Raw genomic sequence first — 23,943 nt, 5'->3', positions numbered from 1 at the left:
TGGCCACAATGTCTAAGACCCACCTGTCTGACGTTATTAAGGACCACTTCGAGTAGAATTTTGAGATCTTTCCTCCAATTTTTATGGGAGATTGCGGCAGTAGCGGTGGCAGGTATTGTCTCTTATCCGTTCCGCGGTAGGCAGGCTTTCTTTTGTTTTGGTAATAATTAGTGTTGCGCTGGCCGTAGAACTGGTAACGTTGGGTTTGGTAACATTTATTCCCTTGTAGGAGGACTGCTGATTATAAGCTCCTCTAGTAGAGGACGATCCACGTCCTCTCGCACCTCGAAAGGGCGGCTTCCAAAATTGTAAGGTGCCAAGGAATCTGGCTGTTTCAGTGTCCTTTTTGGTTGTCTGCAAAGCTTCCTCTACTTGCGGACCAAACAAAAACTCCCCGTCGAAAGGCATGTCTAACACCTTAGCTTGAACTTCTTGACGGAACGAAGTCGCTCTTAGCCAGCCTTGCCTACACAAGACAGCAGATCCTGCTAACTGCCTGAATCCAGTTGAAGCCACATTAACTGCAGAATCAATTATCTCAGCCGAGATCTTCTCACCTTCCTGCAACATTTTCAGAGCTTCTGATCTGGAGGGCTCTGGAAGCATGTTGACATATGGCGAGATGTCAGACCACATCTGCCAGTCATATCTGCCCAGAATGGCTAATGAGTTGGCAGCCCGGACTGTAGTTGCTGCCATTGTAGACACACGCTTCCCAATAGCATCTAGACGCCTGCCGTCTCTATCCGGTGGGGCTGCGATTGGAGAGGAAGGATTTATATACCGCTTCTGTGCAGCCTGTATGATCACCGAATCCAATTTCGGATGTCCTATAAGGCAAGCTGGGGACCTTTCAGAAGCCTTATATTTTTTATCTATCCTCAGCAGAACTGGAGGGATAGATGCAGGAGTAGACATAACCTTAACTCCCTCTTTCCAGATGAAATCATTAATAGGTATAGATTTAACCTGCTTCCTTGGCTGGTCCTTGAAATCATAGAGGAAGCATTCCTGCTGTGTAATGTCCATGTCAATATGGAAACGTTTGGTAGCTCTTTCCATTAGAAGATGGAACCCTCCCACATCCACAGGAGGTGAATCAGCGGCTACCGGAAGTGAAGAAGAAGGTGTTTGGACTTGATAATCGTCCCTCTCCGACATCATGGAATCGTCATCGACTTGCCCTTCCTCTCTTTCTTCTTCGTCAGAAGAATATTGTTCTTCCTGCTGATGGGATGCTACAGGTGGAGGAAACCTTGGAGGCCTGAAATCAGATATAGGCGTTTGCACAACAGGTGTAGGAGGCACAGAGTCAGCTGACTCAGACGGTGGAAAACGTCTATAATAGTCATTCAACATGTGCTGTAGATTTGTTAGCAATGCTACTGGCATCTGAGCTGAGGGACCATTAGTAACAGGCGATGCCACATGCTCTGAATGTTGGTCATCTTGATCGTCCTCCTGATATTTGATATTTAATTCTGAAGGACTTGCAGCCGTCCCAAACCTTTCATCCATGTCAGAATCCTCCTCACTATCTTCAGAGTCCAGCAACTTGAGTTGTCTTCGTCGGCGACGGTGTCTTCGTCGGCGACGGTGTCTTCATTGACGACGGTGTCTTCGTCGACGAGCTCGTCGACGGCGGGATGTTCGTCGACGGCGATGGAGCAACCGTCGACGGTGATGTCGACGAAGCTATCGTCGACGGAATCTCCATCAGATTGGCCATCGACCGGGCGCTGACGATGGCAGTCGATGATTCTTTCATCGACGAGATAGGTCTGACAGCGACATAAACCATCGTCGACGGTGAAGATGCCGTCGACATTAACATCTCAGGCTTTGGAGAAGTGAAAGTTACCGTAGACGTAGATGTTGCGTCGACGGGAATATTCGTCGACAAAGGGGCTTTTTCTGAGGTAAAGTCTTCTCAGAAGTTGTTTTTTGAGGTAAATTTTTGGTTGCTCTTCTCGGGGAGGACATCAGTTTTGTCTTGGTAGGGGGAGTAGCCTCCCACATCCACAGGAGGTGAATCAGCGGCTACCGGAGGGAGAAGGTGTTTGGACTTGATAATCGTCCCTCTCCGACATCATGGATACGTCATGGACTTCCCCTTCCTCTCTTTCTTCTTCGTCGGAAGAATGTTGTTCTTCCTGCTGATGGGATGCTACAGGTGGAGGAAACCTTGGAGGCCTGAAATCAGATATAGGCGTTTGCACAACAGGTGTAGGAGGCACAGAGTCAGCTGACTCAGACGGTGGAAAACGTCTATAATAGTCATTCAACATGTGCTGTAGATTTGTTAGCAATGCTACTGGCATCTGAGCTGATGGACCATTAGTAACAGGCGATGCCACATGCTCTGAATGTTGGTCATCTTGATCGTCCTCCTGATATTTGATATTTAATTCTGAAGGACTTGCAGCCGTCCCAAACCTTTCATCCATGTCAGAATCCTCCTCACTATCTTCAGAGTCCAGCAACTTGAGTTGTCTTCGTCGGCGACGGTGTCTTCATCGACGACGGTATCTTCGTCGACGAGCTCGTCGACGGCGGGATGTTCGTCGACGGCGATGGAGCAACCGTCAACGGTGATGTCGACGAAGCTATCGTCGACGGAATCTCCATCAGATTGGCCGTCGACCGGGCGCTGACGATGGCAGTCGATGATTCTTTCATCGACGAGATAGGTCTGACAGCGACATAAACAATCGTCGATGGTGAAGATGCCGTCGACATTAACATCTCAGGCTTTGGAGAAGTGAAAGTTACCGTAGACGTAGATGTTGCGTCGACGGGAATATTCGTCGACAAAGGGGCTTTTTCTGAGGTAAAGTCTTCTCAGAAGTTGTTTTTGAGGTAAATTTTTGGTTGCTCTTCTCGGGGATGACATCAGTTTTGTCTTGGTAGGGGGAGTAGCCTTAGAGGTGGAAGGCCTCTCAGACCCCTTAGAAGATTGTTGCTTCCTTACAATCTTGGCCCCAGGAGAAGATAATACCTGATCAGCAGCTCTCTTCCTGGAAGCTGCTGTAGACCCAGAGGCAATATTGCCCACCTCAGAAACAGGATTATCTTGATCCTTGAGCTTTTGTAGCCACAAAAGCAAGCGGCCCTCTCTGTCCCTGAGGGTCTTCTGAGGGAAGGTCCTACAAATCTTGCAGTCCGTCACCTGATGGTCAGGGAACAGGCAGTAAATGCACTTCTTGTGGGGATCTTGTTTAAAAAGCCGGAGCGTACCACAAGAATCACAAGGCCTGAATAAAGACTTCTTAGATGAAGACATCTTCAACTCCAGAAATTAAAGGAAAATAGAGAAGTACTGAGCAGAGCTCAGGGAGACTCCGTTCACACGTCGTGTGGTAGAAAATCTGAGAGCCTGAGCCTCTGAGGAGAACCTTCTGGTGGGTGCTGTCGCCTGATTGGCTGCAGTTTGGGCTATACAAAATGACTAGGATAGTCATGAGTGTGGAAGTTTTTTCTATTGTAGCTTGGTCTACTCTACTTCCTGGTTGATTATTACCAGGTTGTTCTAAGGATATTATTGCATATCATCGCTTTTTTATGTACCGTGGGACTCCCACTCCGATGACGGAGAATGATTTAGGCATGTGAATGTATGAAAGACACCCCAATACTGGAGAATGTAAATACCGCGCATCCATAGTGGTGCTAGGGTTTCGCAAGGAGGCGCATGGAAACTGACGCATCTACATAGATGCGTCAGTTTCTTGTAAATCTGTCGCTTTTTATTTAATTATTTGTGAAATTGACATTTTTAAATGTAGCCCCACATTTATATGATATGTGCTTGATAATAAAATGTACAGACTTATAAACGTTGAAGGGCTATACCCAGTACAGAAATGTACAACATATGCATAAAACAAAATGATCTTTTCATAATTTACTACAGACAATAAGAGCACGTGATGTCAATACTAACCAGCAATGAAGAAAGTAACAAAGTTGTCCAGCATTATTTCCTCATCACATTTCTCTTCCAATGCTACAAATAAAAAACATATGTTTGTTAAATTATTTATGGCACTGATGGCTCCATTAAGCATCAATCATGCTAAGCTTATAATATTAAAATCAAAATAAATCTTTCAGTTTGGTATGATTTTCACTGTTACTTCTGCTCTAATACTTGGTCTTTCAAACGTTTTGTGAATGATGTCCCATTTTGCTTCAGTAAAGTAAAACTAACAATGTTGTGAATGGTTACTATTTTGTTGCGTATAAAGAAAGTAGACGCTGCATAGGCCGCGCAATAACAGCAGCCGATACAGACCCAGATTGTTATCAGCATGCGCACTGCCTACGCGCAGGCCTAACTTGTTTATATTAGACCTGCTAGCCTCAGATTGGGAACAACCCAAAATCAGACTATCCAGAGGGGGGCCACAGATCACGCTAGAATAGCTAAACCCAACCTAAACTTACATTTTTGTCACTCAGGAATCACTCAGTTCGGTTCTTACAGAACTGGACTTCTAGTTGGGCATACCTGTCCTGTAGTCTTGCAATGTCTGAAAATAATCCTTGTAACACTGTAAAGGCTGGCAGTGAGGTCTGAAGGAATAGTGATCCTAACCCTCCGTGGACCTGAGGGCACAGCTGAGAGACAGTGAGGTCTCCCCAGACTGGAACAGGGTGGATGATGTCTCATGGAGCTCCGAACAGAAACTGTTGGAAAACAGTCCTATCGATGATTGGTCCAGGTATCACTGGCCATTGCCGGTGTGTTACAAGGAGTACTGTCCGAACTACCTTGCACAACACTGTTTTGAGTGGTGTGCTCTGAAATTCTCTCAATATGGAAGATATTCCTAGTGATGCTGATGTCCCATATCACAGCAGTGACCATCGTTCCTTTTATTCTGGATACGCCCAGTGAGGCCATGACATGTACTCAGGCCAGTGCAACTGTTGCTTCTGCACTGGGCATCGAGCATTGGGTGTGCTGTATTTTCAAATCGTTTATGGTTTTAGCAGCACCTGCTTCAGAGTTTCTTGTGTGCCCAGCAATATTTAGGCAACAATATAAATGCCACGATTAATTTACTGTCTGGAGAAAAATCAGAGTGTTGTCTAGTGGGAGTTTTGACTCATCATAAAGTAGTGCAGAGATTTAAAAGGTCAAATTGTATGTTATGTAGCTAGCTCATGTGAGTTACTGGTTTTGTCACAGAAATCCTTTTGTTATTTGCATTTCATAAGTTACAATCCTAATATAGCACAGTGAGCTAGAACTGTCTCAGAGATCTGCATGCAACCTACAAAGTATAGGTTAGGAGGTTATGTTTTTTCCAGTCTGATTATCCTATGAAAGAGTTTGCTTGAGTAGAAATACATTCTTATTAAGCCAACACCATCAGCTGCTACTTTTTCAAATCAGAGTCATGCTTCCCAGTTTCAAGCACTATTAACATATGGGGCTACTTACGATGTTGGGCGCGGTTCCGTCCTCAGTATTTGGATGCGACCGCCCACAGGATTGTTGCAAATATCAATTTTTCAATGGAAGCATTTGTGGTGGGCAGAAGAGGCCGTAGTACAAGTTTCCATTGAAAAATATCCCTGCACCATGTGGCAGGACCTCATTGTAAAGGGATGTTTAGGGGGCACAATAGATTCCTCCTGGCCAGGATGCAGAGAACCAGGGGTGAAGGGGGCTCTATCGCTTTCCAACAGCCTTTCAATGTCGGAAAGGCCAACATAGAATGGCTGTCAGAAACTGACATGATCATCCCAACGTTGGAGCCGCCGTTATTGATTATGAGGTGTTTCCAAGGAGGGCGTGGCTTGGACGCCGATCGTGATGGCGGCGTGAGCCTACAGCTCCGCGCCAGATCCCACATTTATCCTGTGAATCCTCGCTATTAAGCCGGCTGACCAGCGGAAATTCCCCCTACGGCACTGGCCTAGCCGTGGGATGCTATTACGGACCGGTGAGTGACCGACGACTGTGCTGGGAACCGGCGCTGGACCCTCGAAGTGCCGCGAGCGAGGGCTCAGGATGGCGACAGCCCCGGACTGCGGAGAGTGACCGGCGGCACACGGGGATCCGCAGCTGCGGCAACGAGGAGGTGGCTGTCTGGCGGGGGCTGTGGAGCGGGGCCCTAGCTGAGCGAAGACGGTCAGCGGTGGACGTGGGGCAGAGCGCTGTCTGCCGCGCCACGGAATTACAATCCAATCCAATCCAATCCAAAAATTCTTTATTTCGGCCACATAGGCCATAAAAGAAACAGTAAAAATACATACAGATAAAAGACAATATATACAATAAAAACCGGTTAGACCTGCAGTGTTTTAAAAAATACAAGGTAAAATGGATTAACCAGACATTTTCTTCCTTATTATCCATGCTGCCATTAAGAATTTGGAAACCGCAAACACAATGTGGCCCAGGGTGTTAGTTTTCATCACCCTGTAGGCCTGTAAATAGTTACTGAAGCCCAGATTCCGGCATAGAGGAGCTAACCAGCGCCTCCTCGGGCTCCGATAGGCATGGCAACAAAACATTATGTGCAAATCATCTTCATCCTTAACTTTACAGCATGGGCAGAGCTTGTCGCCCCCTGACGACCATTTATAGGTGAAAACTTTAGTAGGGAGCGTACCAAACCTCCATTGCAGGAAGAGTTTCCTCGCCAGAAGAGGATAAATAAAATCCATAAAAGTTTCAAAGAGATAAGAATTTTTGGATACTAAAAAACATCCCGTCAGGGTGCCACTGTCATAAGCATTGTCCATGTCAGCAAGGTTTTTGTTCTTATAGAGCTGTGCGAGGGTTTTGCGCGATATCCTTCTACATCCTTGAGCAGGGTCATCCCATAGGTCTGGTAGCTTAAGGTCAGAACATTCCGACCTAATAAATGCCAGCCAGGGGATCTTGCCATTAACATTCAACCTCATGACATGTATAAGGTCCTGCCGATAGTGATGCAGCTCCTCGGTGGTCCATACCCGATGCCAGAACTTCAGTGGTTTCGACCGTAGGTCCTCTGCAATTGACGGAAGGCCCAAGTCGAGTCTTAAGGGGAGGAGTGGTGTGCCTTGCGGGAGAGCAAGTAAGCGCCTAAGGAAGCAATTTTCCACCCCTGCCATGACCTTCCCAGCTTTGTGGCCCCACAGCTCACTACCATACAAGGCAGCTGCCTTCGCCTGGGTCCTGTACATTTCCAGAGCCGGACTAACAGGCTTGAAGGTGGACTTGTTAGACACCCTCAAGAGTGCGCCCGATAGCTGGGAAAGTTTCAACCTGGATCTTGCTACCTGGGAGTCCCATGCCAGATTTTCTTGAAGTGAAACCCCCAGATATGTGAAAGTGGAGACCCTTTCAAGGCTAATTTCCCCCAGTTTTGGATTGGGTCTGGTCTTGGTGGGAGGGTTGAAGATCATGAACTTAGTTTTTTCCGTGTTCACCTCCAACCCATGTTGTTGACAGAAGTGACCAAAACCATCCACAATCCTCTGGATCCCCATAGGTGATTTGGAAAGGAGGAGGGTGTCGTCGGCAAACATTATTGCCGGGACCCTCCTTCCTGCCAGGACCGGGGCGTCATTGTCCCCAACAGCGTCAAGATGTTGAATGACGCTGTTTATGTACAGACAGAACAGTGTCGGAGCCAGAACACAGCCCTGCCTGACACCTCGGCGGACCGGGAATTTACCCGAGGGCTTCCCATCCCTCCCACACCTCACTACCGCAAAGTTGTTCTCATGCAGCCTAATGATGACTCTAAGGAGGTGGGGGGGAACTCCTAGCTTCTGCAAAACCTCCCATAACTTCCCCCTCGGGACCAGGTCGAAGGCTGACCTCAGGTCCACGAAGACCATGTACAGTCGACCTCCCTCTAACGTGACCGTCTTCCAATACAGGAGAAGGAGGCGAAAAATTTGATCCATGGTCGACGTGTTCTTCCTGAAGCCAGCCTGAAGGGGGCTCATGATGTCATTGGCCTCGGCCCAGTCTAGGAGATGGTCCAAAATGAGGCGTGCAAAAAGCTTTTGAGGCACATCTATAAGGCTTATAGGCCTGTAGTTTGAAGGGAGCAGAGTAGAACCCTTCTTGTGGATGGGGACGATCTCTGCCCCCAGCCACGACCCAGGGATCGCCATACCTTCAAGAATGGCATTGAAGATAATGAGAAGGTATGGGCCCCAGATGTCCGGGTGGTGCCTAAATAGATCCCCGGGTAACCTATCCAGGCCTGGCGCCTTCCCCACTGCTAAACACTTGAGGGCATGCTCCACTTCCCCCAAGGATAGATCCATTCCAAGCTCCTGAGTACCCATGGGCAGTTGCAGCTCTGCGGCCGGGCCGGAACTAGTATCTTGGTAGAGATCCCCAAAGTGGGCCTCCCAGACTGCAGGGGCTATATTTGGCTCTATCGCTTTACTGAGTTCCCCTGTCCCATTATTCACTAGGGCCCAGAATTTCCGGGAGTCCCTAACTTTGAGGGCATCATAAAGATCCTGCCAATGGGTCCAGTCCCACTCGGACCTTGCAGCCGCCAGCACTGATTTATAGTACTTCCTGAGGTCACGTACTTTGGCCTTATCTGAGCCCTCTTTTATTGCTGCAATGAGCTCCGATTTTGCCGCCCTGCAATCTTGGGTGTACCAGGAGGGAACCACGGTCCTTTTCTTCCGGGTTGGGACCTCCGGATGGAATACCTCGGCCAGGTCCCTCACTAAATCCTGGTGAATGTTTCCCAGTTTCTCATAGTAATCTGGGGTTCTTGGTTCATTCAGGAGAGCATCCACCTCCATGAAGCTGGGCAGTGCCAGCTCATATAATTTCTTGATGGACTCTTCCGAGCTCACCAGCTTTCCCCACTTTACCCGGCGCCTGTTTGTAGTCAGGGACAGACCCCCCAGATCATCCCCTTTACCAGCTGGGGAAGGGTCCGTCATGGGCAGAGGGCACAGGATGTTTAGGCAAAGGGCATTGTGGTCGCTGTCTGACCTCTTAATTACCCCAAAGTCAAGCACTTTGGGCCAAAGTGAGATGTCCACCATGATGTAGTCAAGCCTCGACTCATGGCCCCTCCTATTGAAAGTGCAGACTGGGGGGGTGTCGGAAGGGGTGCGACCATTACACGCCCTCAGTGCGCAATTCAGGGTAAGGGACATGAGCTGTAGTGCTAGAGGGGACCATGCTTTAGGGTGGGGTGAGGACGAGGGTGGAACCCCCCAATGGTCATCCTCGGCCGTTAGGGCACCATCCAATAAGCCTGCCAGGGGTTCAAAGTGGCAATTGAAGTCTCCTCCAAGCACCACCTTGAGGTCACCCGGAAGTTGGCCCAGGAATAAGGCCAGATCATTTAGGGTAGGTGATTCGTTTGGCGAGGCCACTGGACGCGAGTAAACGTTGACAATGGCCCACTGGGATTTGTCAGGCCAAGTGAGCCGCACACACTGGATGTCCTGCGAACATGTAAATACTTGCTCCGCCTGGCACCCAGTGTGTCTCGCAATCCAGATTGCCAAGCCCCCAGATGGCCTCCCCCTCCCGGCCCACTTGGCAGGAATTTCGTATACTTCAAACCCTCTCCTGGGCTGAGCGGCCCTTGCCCAGGTCTCCTGGAAGAGGAGTATATCACATCCACCTACCAGGCAATCCCATTCAGGAGAGCCTTCCTTATTCACAATACCTGCCACATTCCAGGAGAGAATCCTCAATCCTGGAGCAAGTGACAGGGTGCCCTGGACTCCAACAGGAGGTTGCAGGGTGACCATGGGTGAACCAGCGTCTGGGGAACCAATTCCGCAAACAGCAATGGCAGCAGGGCCTGCCCGCTCCACTGCCTCTGCCTGCAGAGTATGGGCCGATCCGATGTCGAGTGGTGGACCCAGTTGGCACAGGGTATCGTCCGTGTCAGCCCCGCACTCATTAGCGGTGTGCAGCCGGGTTGGTTCCAACATGGGGACCGCACCCGAGCCCACACAACCTTGCACATCCACCACCATCCTCCCAGGACCAGACAGGATTGACCTAATTTGTGGTCAATCAACCTGGTCCAGACAGGAAAACCTGTTGTGATGTGTGAAGTTTGCCTGGGCAGTTAGTAGGGGGTGCCTTGATCTATAGCGGGAGCCATCTACAGCAAAGCCCACCCTAGTCCACCCCTTCTCACTCCCTCCCACCATGTTGGTACCACTAGGATAGAAATAAGAAAGGGGTACAAGTTCTATATTGGACTTGTCAGGCCTTACAAGCCAGTTGCAGATGTAGTTTGCAACGTGTGGGCTCCTAAAACTTAGGACGATACAATCCCCTGGCCTGTTCTTAGTAGTAGGGCCAATCCACGGGATCCTCCTTACCATCAGGACCTCGCCCTTCAGGTTTGGAGGCAGCGGTCTATTTATGCTAAGCCAGCTTATAACCTTATTGCGGAGGGAGTCTTGAGACTCCCTAACGCCACCAGTTAGTTCAGGAACTCCCACCATGATTGCCGTAAAAGGAACAGCTTCTGGGGGCAGGTTGACCACCCTACGTCTATCAGGGGGGGGGGCTAGACCATCGCTCGGGGCATTTCTAGAACCCACTGTCGCCCTTGTCTGCGACGCGAATTGCGGCGCAGGGGGTAACTTAGATCTCCTGGGGGCCGGGACAGGAGGCCTAGATGCTGGAGGTAGCAAGGTGCACGTCTGAGGATTAGACGCGCCATTTGCACTAGGCAATACCCTACTGGAAACCTGAGGCAATGTGGAAGAAAGTAAGCTATTCCCAGGTGGTTCCCCGATAGCTATAGGATCATTTGCAGCTATACCAGGACTATTCCTAGTATGGTTATTTTCCCGGGACTGGAGTAGATTTTCTATTGCCTCTAATCTAACTGAGATGGGGGTTAACAGATTCTTAATAACAGCTGTAAGCGCTGTAATTACTAAGTCTGAACTATTGGGTGATACCCCACCAGAGATAAATGGGCCCGCCGTCACTGGTGGTAACGCGGAAGCTGGCGAGGCCACATAATCCGACCCAGACCCGGATAGGATAAGCTCTGGGGAGACCGAAATATCTGTACTTTCTTCAAGGGATGAGTCAGATGCAACAGTTCTTGCCCTTTTTACCCTCTTAATTTCATCCTGCCTTTTCCTTTTTAAAGGCTGAACCACCCCACTACCTACGGGGTCTGGTAGCAGGACCGCTTGGCCCGCTTCCAGCGTGTTTGGGCCCATATTGTCGAGGACAGCAGAATGATCCGAAATCCCCAGCGACCGTGGGGAAACCTGATCCCTCTGCGAAACAGGGGTTCTTAGCTGTCGAAGCACCGACTCAATAGTCTGGTCAATGCTGTCCAGTAAAGACATGTGAGTAGCGTCCATAGTGATGGGAGTACTGACATCATTTGAGGCGGATTCCCCAAGGTCCATAAACACACTTTCAGGGCCCATCTCAAGGTGGGAATCCATGGATGAGTGACACTTACTAATTTGGGAGCTCGCCTTGGGGAAGAATTTTTCCAGAGTGCTTGCGCCTTGTTGTGCGGACTTACTCCTTAGTGTTCTGGATGCCATACTGGGGTAAGTAATGGGGCAATTTGACCAGGACGTTAGAGGGGGGGCCCGGTCCGGTCTCTCCCGGCCTCTAACGGCCTAGAACGGCCCGCTCTTTGCCCGGTCTTCGCCCCGGTGACCGCCCCGCGCGCGTCCCGCTGCGCGTGTGAGGAGGTTCTCCTAAGTACAACAAGGGGGCGTGTCACTGGGAGGGGGCGCGAGGCGCGGCGGGAAGAGGAACCAGCTGGCGCTGCCAGATGGACTGCTGGTCCTCGCAGTCCCGCTCGCCTCCGCCTCTCACCTCCACTGCGGCCGGACGTTGCTTAAAGAGATTCCCCAGCAGGGCGTTGGCTCCCAACCACTCCTGTGGCGAGCAGAAACAAAAGGCAGAGCAAACTCCTCACTCGAGCGGCTCCCGCGAAGCGGGGGCCGCGAGGAGTTAAGAGCACTCAGGCAGGGGGCGTGGCACTGGGAGGGGGCGCGAGGCGCGGCGGGAAGAGGAACCAGCTGGCGCTGCCAGATGGACTGCTGGTCCTCGCAGTCCCGCTCGCCTCCGCCTCTCACCTCCACTGCGGCCGGACGTTGCTTAAAGAGATTCCCCAGCAGGGCGTTGGCTCCCAACCACTCCTGTGGCGAGCAGAAACAAAAGGCAGAGCAAACTCCTCACTCGAGCGGCTCCCGCGAAGCGGGGGCCGCGAGGAGTTAAGAGCACTCAGGCAGGGGGCGTGGCACTGGGAGGGGGCGCGAGGCGCGGCGGGAAGAGGAACCAGCTGGCGCTGCCAGATGGACTGCTGGTCCTCGCAGTCCCGCTCGCCTCCGCCTCTCACCTCCACTGCGGCCGGACGTTGCTTAAAGAGATTCCCCAGCAGGGCGTTGGCTCCCAACCACTCCTGTGGCGAGCAGAAACAAAAGGCAGAGCAAACTCCTCACTCGAGCGGCACCACGGAATTACGATCGGGGAGCCCTTCCCCCCCGCCGCTGGTCTCGGCTGCCATCTGGAGAGGCGGTTCTCTGCGGCTGCCCGGAGAGCTTCTGTGGCGACCGGAACGGAGGCGGCGCTGTGGCCCCAGTGAGCGGCGAGGAGGCCGACATCACCGGAGGGCCTGGCTCGACGGATTGGAGGTCCCGGCGCCCAGACGTGGAATCGTCCTGCCGCTGGGTGCGAGACCTGTGAGGACGCCCTGTGCCAGGTGGGGAGTAAGAAGGGAGGCGGGGGCGCAGGTGGGTGAGCGCTGTCGGCCCCTCAGAGCACCCGGAGTTCGGCGGCTGCCGCCAATGCGGAGCTGAATCAGCGCCAGCAGGAGGGAGTGAAATCATTTACCGGGTGGCACCGGCGGCAACCGCACCTGGCTGTGGAGAAGAGGCGCATCTGCACGGATCGGTTGTCGGGTCCGAGCCGAGACCCTCTCGCATGCCGAGGAGCACACGCTCTGCTCCCCCACCCGCCCCCGCCCCCCCGCGCTCCTATCTTTGCCATTGGGCCTGCAGGTGACCTGGGAGTTTCCTGTGATTTCTAACTGAGGGACGACCGGCGAGGGACCGCGGGGGGGGGGGGGGCGGAGAGCCGTGTGAGGCCGGGTGGACCGCTCCGGGAGGGCGAGAACTGTGGTCGGCCATCTTGGGCGCAGTAGTGAGGACTCTGTGAACCGGGCGACCTGAATCCTGAGGTGGGGGCCACTGCCCAGGTGGGACGCATCGAGCGAGGCGAGGGTACAAGGGGTCTTCCCGCCTGGTGGTTGAAAGCTGGGGCCAGACCATTCCCCCGGAGGCAGTCTTCGGAAGGTGCACGCGGCGACCGATCTGGCCGCCATTGGCGGAGCGGATAAGGTGACGCAGGGGCATGACCAGACGACTGTGCCAGACACGGAAGGCAAGATCCAGGCGGCCCGGGATACCTCGGCTCAAGAACGCAGATTGAATGCACGGCTAGATGATATCCTGGAGGCGATTACCGCGACCAAGGAGTCTCTACACCAAGACATAGCGCAGGTGACTACTGGACTGGGTATCCTGAGGGCGGACCATGCCAAACTTTCTGATAGGGTGAAAGAAAACGAACAGCTCCTTCAGGAGTTGAAACCGGCGGTGGTCACCGCGGAACATAAACTGACAGATATTCACACCCGACTGGCGACGCTGGAGAAACGTGCGGAGGATTCCGAAGGCCGCAATCGAAGGAACAACGTCAGGGTAGTGGGTCTGCCGGAAAAAATCGAGGGGGACGACGCGGTGGCCTACATGGAAAACTGGTTCAAAACGGTAGTGGCTCCGGAGGGCTTATCTACGTTCTTTTCAATCGAGAGAGCACACAGGGTCCCGGCCCGCCCGCCCATGCAGGGCCGCCCTCCCAGACCAATGGTGGCCAGACTCCTGCATTTTAAAGACCGTGACTTACTGATACAACGGGCGCGCTCAGCGGGCCCCTTCCAGGTGGACAATAGCTCGGTCACGGTTTTCCCGGACTACACACAGGAGGTCCAGAGGAACAGGGCATCTTTCCTAGCAGTGAAAAAAGAACTGAGAGATGAGGGCATACAATACTCCCTACTCTTTCCGGCTAAATTGGGGGTGATCTTGGATGGTACAACCCAATTCTTCCATACCACTGACGAGGCGTGGTCCTGGCTTGAGCTGTACCGGGCTGGCATAGATCGACAGAAAAAAGGGGGGAAAGAGAGACAGCGGCCGGTCCAGATCCGTAAGTCCCAACGCATCCGCAAGCGTAATAAACTTAAAAGGGCACTGAGGGCCGACCTGATGGCGGCGGACAGGAAGGGAGCACTGGCTGCGACGGCGATCATCACGGGGTCACAGCAGGAGAAGCTGACGGGAGACTCGGACTCGGAAGAGGGAGATGGAAAATCTGGAGCAGACCTTTCGGAAGCGAGCAGCTCGGCGGGGCCGACGGTCACGCCACAGACAGCAGATGGACTATTTAACGAATAGTGTTTGCAGTGGGAGACGTGATGATGGCTCCTTGTTGGAGCAGAGTAATCCTGATGCTTGGCGACCTAGCAAGTACTCTGTGGTGACTATTATATGGGATTGTGGGCATGGGGCTGGGGCTTAGCCCGCGTTGGATCGGTTCTGAAGTACCCCCTCACTGCCCTTAAGGCTCTCTGTGGTGACGACTGCAGAGTAGTGGACTGTATATGTTGTTAATGGTTTGGATGGGGGCTGCAGTTGTGTTCTTAGGTCCTGTCCTGGGGAGTGGGGTTGGGGTTGTTTATTGGGGTGTTTTGAAGGGGGGGAACTGCTGTAAGGATGTGGGGGGTCAACTAACACTGTCGAACTGGGGGGGTGATAACTGCAATGGGGACGTTACCTGATTTAAAATGCCTCACATGGAATGTCCGCGGACTCAGAACTATGTCAAGGAGATACAAGGTACACGCCTATTTGGTGAGAAGAGGCGTCCAAATCGCACTGTTACAAGAAACTCATTTAACTAAGCGAGAGTGTAGTGCACTGCAGAAGAGATGGCGTGGCCAAGTGTTTGGCACCTCGTATTCGGGGTTTGCCAGGGGGGTGCTGATGTGGGTAAGGGCGGGAGTCCCGTTCCAGGCCACGAGTCGATTGGTGGACCCTGGGGGGCGGTTTGTGGTGGTGGAGGGGAGGCTCTATGGCCGTGAGGTGGTCCTGTGTAGTGTATACGCCCCCAATGTAGACCAAGCCCGATATTTTGAAAATCTCACAGGCTCGTTGGCTCACTTCCTGGCGGGCCCCATTATGCTGGGTGGAGATTTCAATTCAATCACTGATGTGACGTGGGATAGATCGCACCCACCACTGGCCGACTCCCCGGTGCGTAGACTGGCGTCACTCAGGAAGGATTGGCAGGAGAGGTGGGGCCTTGTAGACGTGTGGAGGGAACGGCATCCTGCTGTTAGGGACTACTCCTTCTTCTCGGCACTGCATGCCCTACACGTCAGAATAGATGCTATCCTGTGTAGTGGCCCCCTGGCTGCCATGGTAACGCACACGGAGTACCTTGCCAGAACCATCTCTGACCACAATCCCTTACTGGTGGCAGTGCGATGGCAGAGGGCGAGATCTGCGGTCCCGACATGGAGGCTACGGCCTGATACATTGGAGGACCCGGTGTTTAGCGACATGGTCCTACAGGGCATAGAGCATTACTTTAGTGAGAATGAGGGATCAGCCGCCACGAGATCGATTGAATGGGATGCGATGAAAGTGGTGGTGAGAGGCATCTGTATGGGCGGCTTTTCGAATGTAAGGACGACTGTCTTGGCCGATCTGGGAAAGGCGGAAGGTGTGCTGAGAGAGCTTGAACAGCGTAGGCCTGAACGGCCGGACCTGCAGGATCGGTTGCTGGAGGCAAAAGAACTGGTGGCGAAAGAAATGGAGAGATTGAGATGTTATGATTACAAGCTATATCTCACTAAGGTGCAAGCGGAAAGAGACAAGGTAGGCACACTACTTGCGAAACTTGCTAACCCGGAGCCTAGGGGTTGTCCGATTATGAGCATTAGAACGGAATCGGGGGGAGTGGTCTGCTCACAAGCTGCAGTATTGACGCGCTTTCGGAAGTATTACACGAGCCTTTATGAGACTCAGTTAGAAGAGGGCGCCTCTGCGATAGGCGACTACCTGAACACTGTTCGGCTCCCGACACTAGATGAGGAAACGGCGAAGGTCATGGGAGGTCCCATAACGTTAGCGGCGATTCGGGTGGCCGTGAAGCAGATGGCTAGGAACAAGACACCAGGGGTAGATGGCCTACCAATTGAATTTTATGTGAAATATATTGATGTTTTGGCACCCAAACTATTAGTGGTGTATGCTGAAGCCATGACCCTAGGGCAATTGCCCAGCTCAATGAGGGAAGCGCTAGTAGTGCCGCTGTTGAAACCTGGTAAGGAGGCCTTGGATGTGACGTCATATAGGCCCCTTTCTATGCTGACGGTAGACTACAAGCTATTGAGCCGTATCCTGGCCACAAGACTATTGCCTCACATGACCTCGCTGATACACACAGACCAGGCAGGGTTCATCCCTACTAGGAACACGTCTATTAACACCCGTCGGCTGATCCGTATCCTACACAGCGCCTCGAGCTCGGACCATACGTCGGCAGTGCTATCGGTGGATATTGAGAAGGCTTTTGACAGCCTTGAGTGGCGTTATCTGGATGAGGTGCTGGAGAAGCTCGGCCTGGGCGGAGACTTTGGCCGGTGGACAAGGGTTCTCTATTCCTCTGCCTCTGCCAGGGTGCGATTGGGGTCTGTTATATCCTCCGGCTACCCGGTGCGTAGAGGAACGGGCAGGGATGCTCGCTATCCCCCCTCCTGTTTGCTCTCGCGATGGAACCATTGGCGGCACAGGCGAGGGCGGGAGAATCGTATACTGGTGTTGGGTGTGGTGGGGATACCCATTACATCTCGTTATATGCGGATGATCTGTTGCTGTATTTGGAGGATACGGAGCTGGCTCTTAGGGGGGCCGTGGAGATGCTAACACACTTTGGCAAATTATCAGGACTTAAGGTAAACTGGAATAAAACTTGTGTCTTTCCATTGCGGACGGATATACCGTATCCTCCTCTTGAGGTGGACGTGGTCTGGGAAGACAGGTGCTTCACATATCTAGGAGTCCGAATCTACCATGACGCTGCGAGCCTGCTCGAAGGCAACATAGGTCGATGTGTGAGAGGGCTACGGGGGTGTATGTCCTTCTGGGCGTCCCTTCCTCTATCGGTACAGGGCCGAGTGGCATTGTTGAAAATGGTAGCCTTACCACGGCTGCTATATTATTTTCGGACTCTGCCAATATGGATCCCTCAGCGGTTCTTCAAAGACCTGAGGTCGATGGTTATTGGTTTCCTCTGGGGAAGTGGCAGACGCAGAGTGGCGTTGCACACCATGGCCAGACCCAAACTCGATGGGGGGATGGCGGTTCCTGATTTTGAATTGTATTACTTGGCGGCCCAGCTCCAGGTAATGACGCAGAACATCGCAAGAGAATTCAGAGGCCCAGACCAGGTACGCGGAGGGGGTATCCAGAGGCATATCCTGTCCTACATAGTTAACAGAAACTGGACTTGAATGGGCTCACCCTTGAAGAGAGAACTCTCCGGTTGTGCTGGCACAGGAGCCTGAAGAGAGCGCGGACCGCGCGACCGTATGCGCCGGAGATCCCTCTAGGGATGCTGACGGCCCTGCCGCACGGACCCGACTGGTCTCCGTTGTTGGAATGGGACGAGTTGGGCCTCCATGTGGTAGGAGACTTGTATGTGGAAGGGTCGTTGGCTCCATTTGAGGTGCTGCAGCGCCAGTTTGGTCTCCCAGACGGGGGCTACCTCATGCATGCGGCGATCGCCGCGGCAATACAAAAACACTGGAGGAAAGGGTTGGCGGAGGCGGACACGACCATGGCATGCCAATATGTGATGATGGCAGCGGGCACGATCAAGGCGGTGACTTTTCTCCACTCGAGAATGTTGAATGAGGGGTTAGAACCGCTCACTGCGCTGAAGATACAATGGGAGGAAAGTGTGGGCAAACCTATTCCGGATACGGTTTGGGGCCACATATTGACCCGACGTGGAAGGGTAGCAGGAACGCCCGGTTCCAACAGGTGCATTTTTTCATATTGCACAGGGCTTATCTGACCCCGGGGAAACTCCGACGGCACAGAGGTAGAGTTCGACATGGCGGCGTGCCTGCTGCTTTGGTTCCCCCACACAGCAAAAACGAAAATTACGAGTAAGTTTATTGATCTGGGACTCATGCTAGCCCGGAGAGAGATTACGTGGCGCTGGAAGTCCAAGGAGGGCCCTTCGGTTGGGAGGTGGACGAATGAGTTGCTGAAATGGTCTCGCTGTGAGAGTGTGATACGTATGCAGCAGGCCACCAGAACGGGTAATGAGAAGAGCCTGGAGATGGCTAGGGCGTGGGAGATGATTGTGCAGGCTCTGTGCGACCATTTGGCAGACGACGAGGAAGAGGGGCAGCTAGAGACTGAGGTTCCATGAGGCTCAGAGCACCGAAGGCATACTATCAGATAATAGCGAGCCATTCTGTCTAAGACCCACAGTAACTACCCACATCAGCAGCAGATGGGGGGAGGGAAGGGAACAGGGGAGTTAATAGGTTACTCAGTAGGATAAGTGGGATGCCGGCGACGGGGTCTATAACTAGTGATCATAGGAGAAGAGAGGAGGGCACTAAGCGTGGGCTCCCGTGGTGTAGAGGTTGCTATGCACTAAATAATGGTCGACATTGGAGGGTGCTAACGGAGTCCAGATACTGTAGCTCCTGTAGGACCCGGCGTTGCCCGCTTAGAGGGAATGATCCCACCGAGAGATGACAGGGGGAGGGGGGGGAGTTGGGGGGATATAAAAGCAGATGCTTAATTGTGTTGTTGGCCAGAAAACCCCTTGGGGACGCACTAGTTGATGGAATTGTTGTTGCGCCGCCCAGCCTCCGGGATGTGGGCTGAAGGGCTGTGTGCTAATTTGTGAATGCATAGTGCCTCGTAGGGGGGTGGATATGTTGGCTGATTTGTCCTGATGTCTATCAATGATTCTGCAATAAAAACAAATTAAAAAAAAAAAAAATGAGGTGTTTCCAACACACCGGCTGGCTCCTTGAGGAGCCTGCTGGAAAGCGGTGGACTGTCCCTCCACTTGCTGCATCCGACCGCACACATTGTAATGCATCGGTCGGACCACAGCATCAGATGGCATTTATAATTGGCCCCTTTATGCCTACCAGTAAGAATGAACTGTGTTAGAACTGGGGGTCTCTAGTTTGCAGAGGTGGGTACACCTGTCCAAATAGGGACCCTTGCTTCTAGTCAGGGTAAGGTGGAAACACTCTTTAGATAACCTCTGCTCACCCCCTTGGTAGATTGGCACAAGCAGTCAGGCTTATCAAAGGCAATGTGTAAAGTATTTGTAACAACACTCACAGTAACACAGTGAAAACACCCCAAACTGACTCCACATCAGTTTAGAAAAATAAAGGTATTTAATCTAAACTACACAAGACCTAAACGACAGAAATCCAACATACACAGTTCAAGAATATGGTTGCAAAAGACTTCTTAAGGTTGCGATAAAATAATTCACAGTTGCGTGAAAAGTTCACGGTTGCGTCACGTTTTGCCAACTGTACCTTTTAAAAGCAACAAAGTTCCAAAGCAGAAGCTGGTGCGGTGGAAAACAAGCGATGCGTTGCTCCTGAGACCCTGGGGAGGCTATACGACAACCCCGCTGCAGCAGCGGGCGTGTTGCGACGAATCCGGTCTGTATGGGGAGAAAGGCGGACTTGTATGGATTCCGGTGCATAGGTTCCGTAGGAAGTCTGTTCTCGCAAAGGCACGATGCGATGATTTTTGGAGTTGCGAACATCTCCGGGGTGACGAAGCGCGGACTAGTGGTGATCGATCTCTCGCAGCTCCTCGCAGCGACGTGATGCGGTCCGCAAGCAAGCGGTGGGGCGATCTCACCCAGCGACGTCAGGCTCTGTGACGACACACGCAGCGATGGTAATCTTCCCGCACCGGTCTGGTGCATCCCGCAACCGAAGGATGCGACGACTCTGGCAGCTTCAACAGGCGCTGCGACGATCTCAGCCTTCGTAGCGGCGGGAATTTCCTTGCACTGACGGGGATGCGCTCCGCAAGCGAGCGATGCGATAAAATTTGCAGAAAGTCTTTAAAATCTTTGTTCCAGCTTCCCAATACAGGTACAACTTCCAGAGGCACCACGACTGGTCCAAGCACTCTAGGAAGGACAGAACTCTCTCAGCAGAGTTCAGGGAAGCTGGGGGTGAAGTCTTTTTGTTCCTGGGACTTCTTAACAGGGAGCTAGCTCTTCTCAGCGCCTTGGAGATTCCTTCAAGCAGGGGTACACAGCACAAAGCACAGTCCTTCCCCTCTCCTTGGCAGCAAAACAACAGCAGGTCAGTCCAGCAGAGCAACAGCAGGACAGTCTTCCTTCTTCAGTTTCAGCTTTCTCCTTGGCAGAGGTTCCTTCTTGATTCCAGGATGATCTAATTTTCTGTAGTCATGGGCCCTGTACTTATACCCCTAAAAGTCTTTAATCCCTGTGTGCAGTAGGGCTCAGAGCCCGTTCTGAACCAGTTCTGGGTGTTCCTTGAGCACTTTGTTTTCCTGGCCTCTCCTTTCCTTTCAGGGAGAGGGGCAGGGTCATCAGTCTCCCTGCAGGAGGTGGAGCCACCATTGTGGAAGGCAGGCACAGCCCTATTCAGGCCCGGGTGCTATCCCCTCCCACTACTCTAGATGCAGATGGAGCTATTCAGCCCAGGGATGGCCCACTCAGACTCTGGGAGCCACCCAGCCCCTGTCACTCACAAACCAGACAGTCAATTCACAAACAGGCCAAGGCACACAGAAAGGTCAGACACGAGAACAGCAACTTTCTAAAAGTGCTGTTCTCATACACAGGATTTAAAAACAACCTTTCGTAAAAGATGTGTTAATAAATCCTGAGTTCAGGGATACCAGACTTTTATGTCCTATCTTGCTCCTATGGGAAGATATGCTGGTAGCCACTGTAGCCAGCATCCCCCATGATAGCTATGGGGCAAGATAGCCTTGCAATAGTGAAAAACGAAAATGGCTGTAATTCACTACCAGAGCATGTCACCTGCACAAGTACATGCTCTACCTTTCACATACACTGCACCCTGCCCAAGGGGGTTCCTGGTGCCTTAAATAGGGGTTACCAATGTGTAAAGAAAGGGAAGGGTTAGGCCTGGCCAGTGGGGACACTGACCAGGAGGACATGGCAGTTCACAGACTGCACACAGGCACTGCGGTGGCAGGCCTGAGACACCATTTTAGGGCTACTCCTGTGGGTGGCACTATCAGTGCTGCAGGCCCACTCGTAGCATTTGTTATCACCAGCCCTGGCACACTCAGTGCACTTTACTAGGGATTTCTTGGTAACACAAATATGCCAATCATGGATAACCAATCATAATAACAATTTACACAGGGAGCACTTGCACGTTGACGCTGAACAGCAGTGGCAAAGTGCCCAAAGCATCTAAACCAGCAAAAATGAAATCCAGCACAGCATCAAAAATACAGGAGGTAGAGGCAAAAAGATAGGGGGAAACAACGCCAAAGATGCCAGGTCTAACAAACTGTAAGTCCTACACCTTGTAATCTTCAATGTATTGTATAACATTTCCTATACATTGATTTTCTTGTGTATGATTCATTATCCCAATGCAATATGTGTGTGATGTAAAGTGCTCTGACACCCTACATTGGTATGAGTACCACTATAAAACAACTTGCATACACATGAGAGAGGGGCTATGGAGAGATGAAGGGCACTGTTGGAGGGTGGTAGTGAGGGAATCCATGGAGAAGGAAGTCATTGGGAGCACCAACAAGGATTGTGACAGCGAGCACCACCAGAGCTAAAGCTGGCTATGACTCAGGAGCTGGTGTGAGGGGTGTTTCGATAATCCATAGGAACTTGTAGATGGCCAATTCTAGGTGGTCATTGTCTAGTTCCACAAAGAGAAGAACCTTGAGGAATGTTCTCAGAAATCTCTCCTTTGGCTTGGGATATTTGAAGTTTAGAGATTGGAAGTAGTCTGCTAGTTTGTGCTCCTGGAATAAAGGGCCATTGTGGTTCTTTGTGTTGCAGATTGCGGCAGTATCCACTTGGCTTACCAATCTTTTCCTCATGAGACTTCATAGCGATGGCACGAGCCTCCTCTTTGGCTCAACTGGATCAGTTTTATTCACTTTGGTAGATAGTAATGTTTCAAATACGTGCAGCTCTCACATTAGCAACTTCATGTGCTGTCCCTCAAGAGTGAGCAGGTGGCTAAGCCATTCGCCATCTTCAATATCTCTTTCCTTAGGTCTGAGGAGTGACAAACTTGTATTTTTGGGGAATGTAATCTTCCATTGATGCTGGTGAACCTGCCCATGCTTGTAAGCCCATGCAGATAGGCAAAGACAGCATCAATAGACTCACTTGATCCTTGTTTTGTTAGCCTTAATTAAAACGTTCATAGTGAGGATTTTCTTTGGTACTGAATTGTTGTTTAACACAGTTACTGCCACCGTCTCCATTGTCAACAAGGGTAAGAAGCATTAGGTGTACCTCTTCACCCAGTAAATGCAATAGAATAGACCTTTTCGTTGCTGGGCCAGTATCTTTTGTCATAGCAAGATCATTTTCAAACCATGTGACCACACTTTCTATCTAGCCACCACTGATGATGGTGCTGATAACATGCTGAAGGGTTGGACCATATTTACAGCATGGTGGGTGTGGTGATGAAGATCTCTGGTAGCTAGTCCTGCAATGGTAGCATGGCCTGAAATACACTCATGCTGCAATGGTGGGGCGAGAGCTTGTCCATTTGCATTTACCTTATTACTAACAGAAACTAGTTTATCCCCCTTTTGTACTTATTTATTTCAGATCACCCTTTTGTGGCCTGTAGCTTGGCAGTCCAGGCTGTGATAAACACCAGATTGGACTATGTTGACCTTTTGTACTTGTGTATTCCAGAAATTTGGACAAAAAAACTTCAGGTAGAAGAGAATGCCACTGCCGCTGGTATTTCCAGACATGAAACCATTTCCCATCCTCTGCGAGAATTGCTCCCTGTTAAGAAAAAAATATTTTCAGGGTGCTGATCTTTATAGAACGGGCCTTCCAAAAGTGTGGGCCACAGTACTTGATTAACAGAATCCGACTCTACCATCCTACTTGCATCCTTCGTTCTGCGTCTGCCAAGATTCCATAGGGGGAGGCGCGGTGGCCACTCATATCCTTGCCAGGAAGGAGTGGAATCAACCTTCTATGTAGCTTCGGGCTACCTCTCACAAATCAATGTTTAGGAAGGCTCTAAAAACCCATCTCTCCGCATCAGACTAGGACGGGCTATCTTTGATCTACCTCTGCTGGTCCAGCACCGTGACAATCTGTGGAGTAGCTGTGAGCTCTACAAATCCGTCATTCATTCAATAGCGGGGAGAGGGTGTGGTCTGATACCAACAAGACTGCGGATTTTGGGGCTGGGAAACTAAGGTTCGAGCCTCGGGGTCGCGTCCACATCCTGTGATTCTGGGCAAATCACTTAATCTCCTGGTGCCTACCAAAAAATGAAAGTGTCCTTGTGTAACGTAACCGGTGCTCATGTAAAGCGCTCCAATACCTTCGGGGCGAGTTCGCGCTTTATAAATCTGCATTAAAAAAATAATAGTTTAAAGATGAGGAGCCTGAACTCGTTACAAATGGTTTTCCTCTGAGGGACCTCCTAGTAGCATCTGCGGGAGTTCCATCACAGTTCAGTTACCTCTTTCTTTCCTATCCAGGCATTAGGTACCTGCACGCAAGTGGAAAGATTCCTTATAATCGCGATCCTTTCTAAATAATTGAATAATTTGTGTCTGATGCTTTAA

General features: G+C 51.4%; 1 protein-coding gene across 1 annotated transcript in view; it reads right to left on the bottom strand.

The window, feature by feature from the left end:
- Nucleotides 1–23,943, bottom strand: part of LOC144781358 (cholesterol 24-hydroxylase-like) — a 394,520-nt gene that overhangs the window by 131,043 nt on the left and 239,534 nt on the right. Inside the window, exon 9 of the mRNA XM_078660146.1 lies at nucleotides 3,944–4,006. Coding sequence (XP_078516272.1) covers nucleotides 3,944–4,006 — 63 coding nt within the window. The remainder of the gene's footprint in view (nucleotides 1–3,943; nucleotides 4,007–23,943) is intronic.

The sequence above is a fragment of the Lissotriton helveticus genome, chromosome 9 (genome assembly GCF_964261635.1).
Source record: "Lissotriton helveticus chromosome 9, aLisHel1.1, whole genome shotgun sequence".
Taxonomy (NCBI): domain Eukaryota; kingdom Metazoa; phylum Chordata; class Amphibia; order Caudata; family Salamandridae; genus Lissotriton; species Lissotriton helveticus.
The sequence above is the reverse complement of the archived record's forward strand: the minus strand, read 5'-3'. Positions and strand labels throughout refer to the sequence as shown.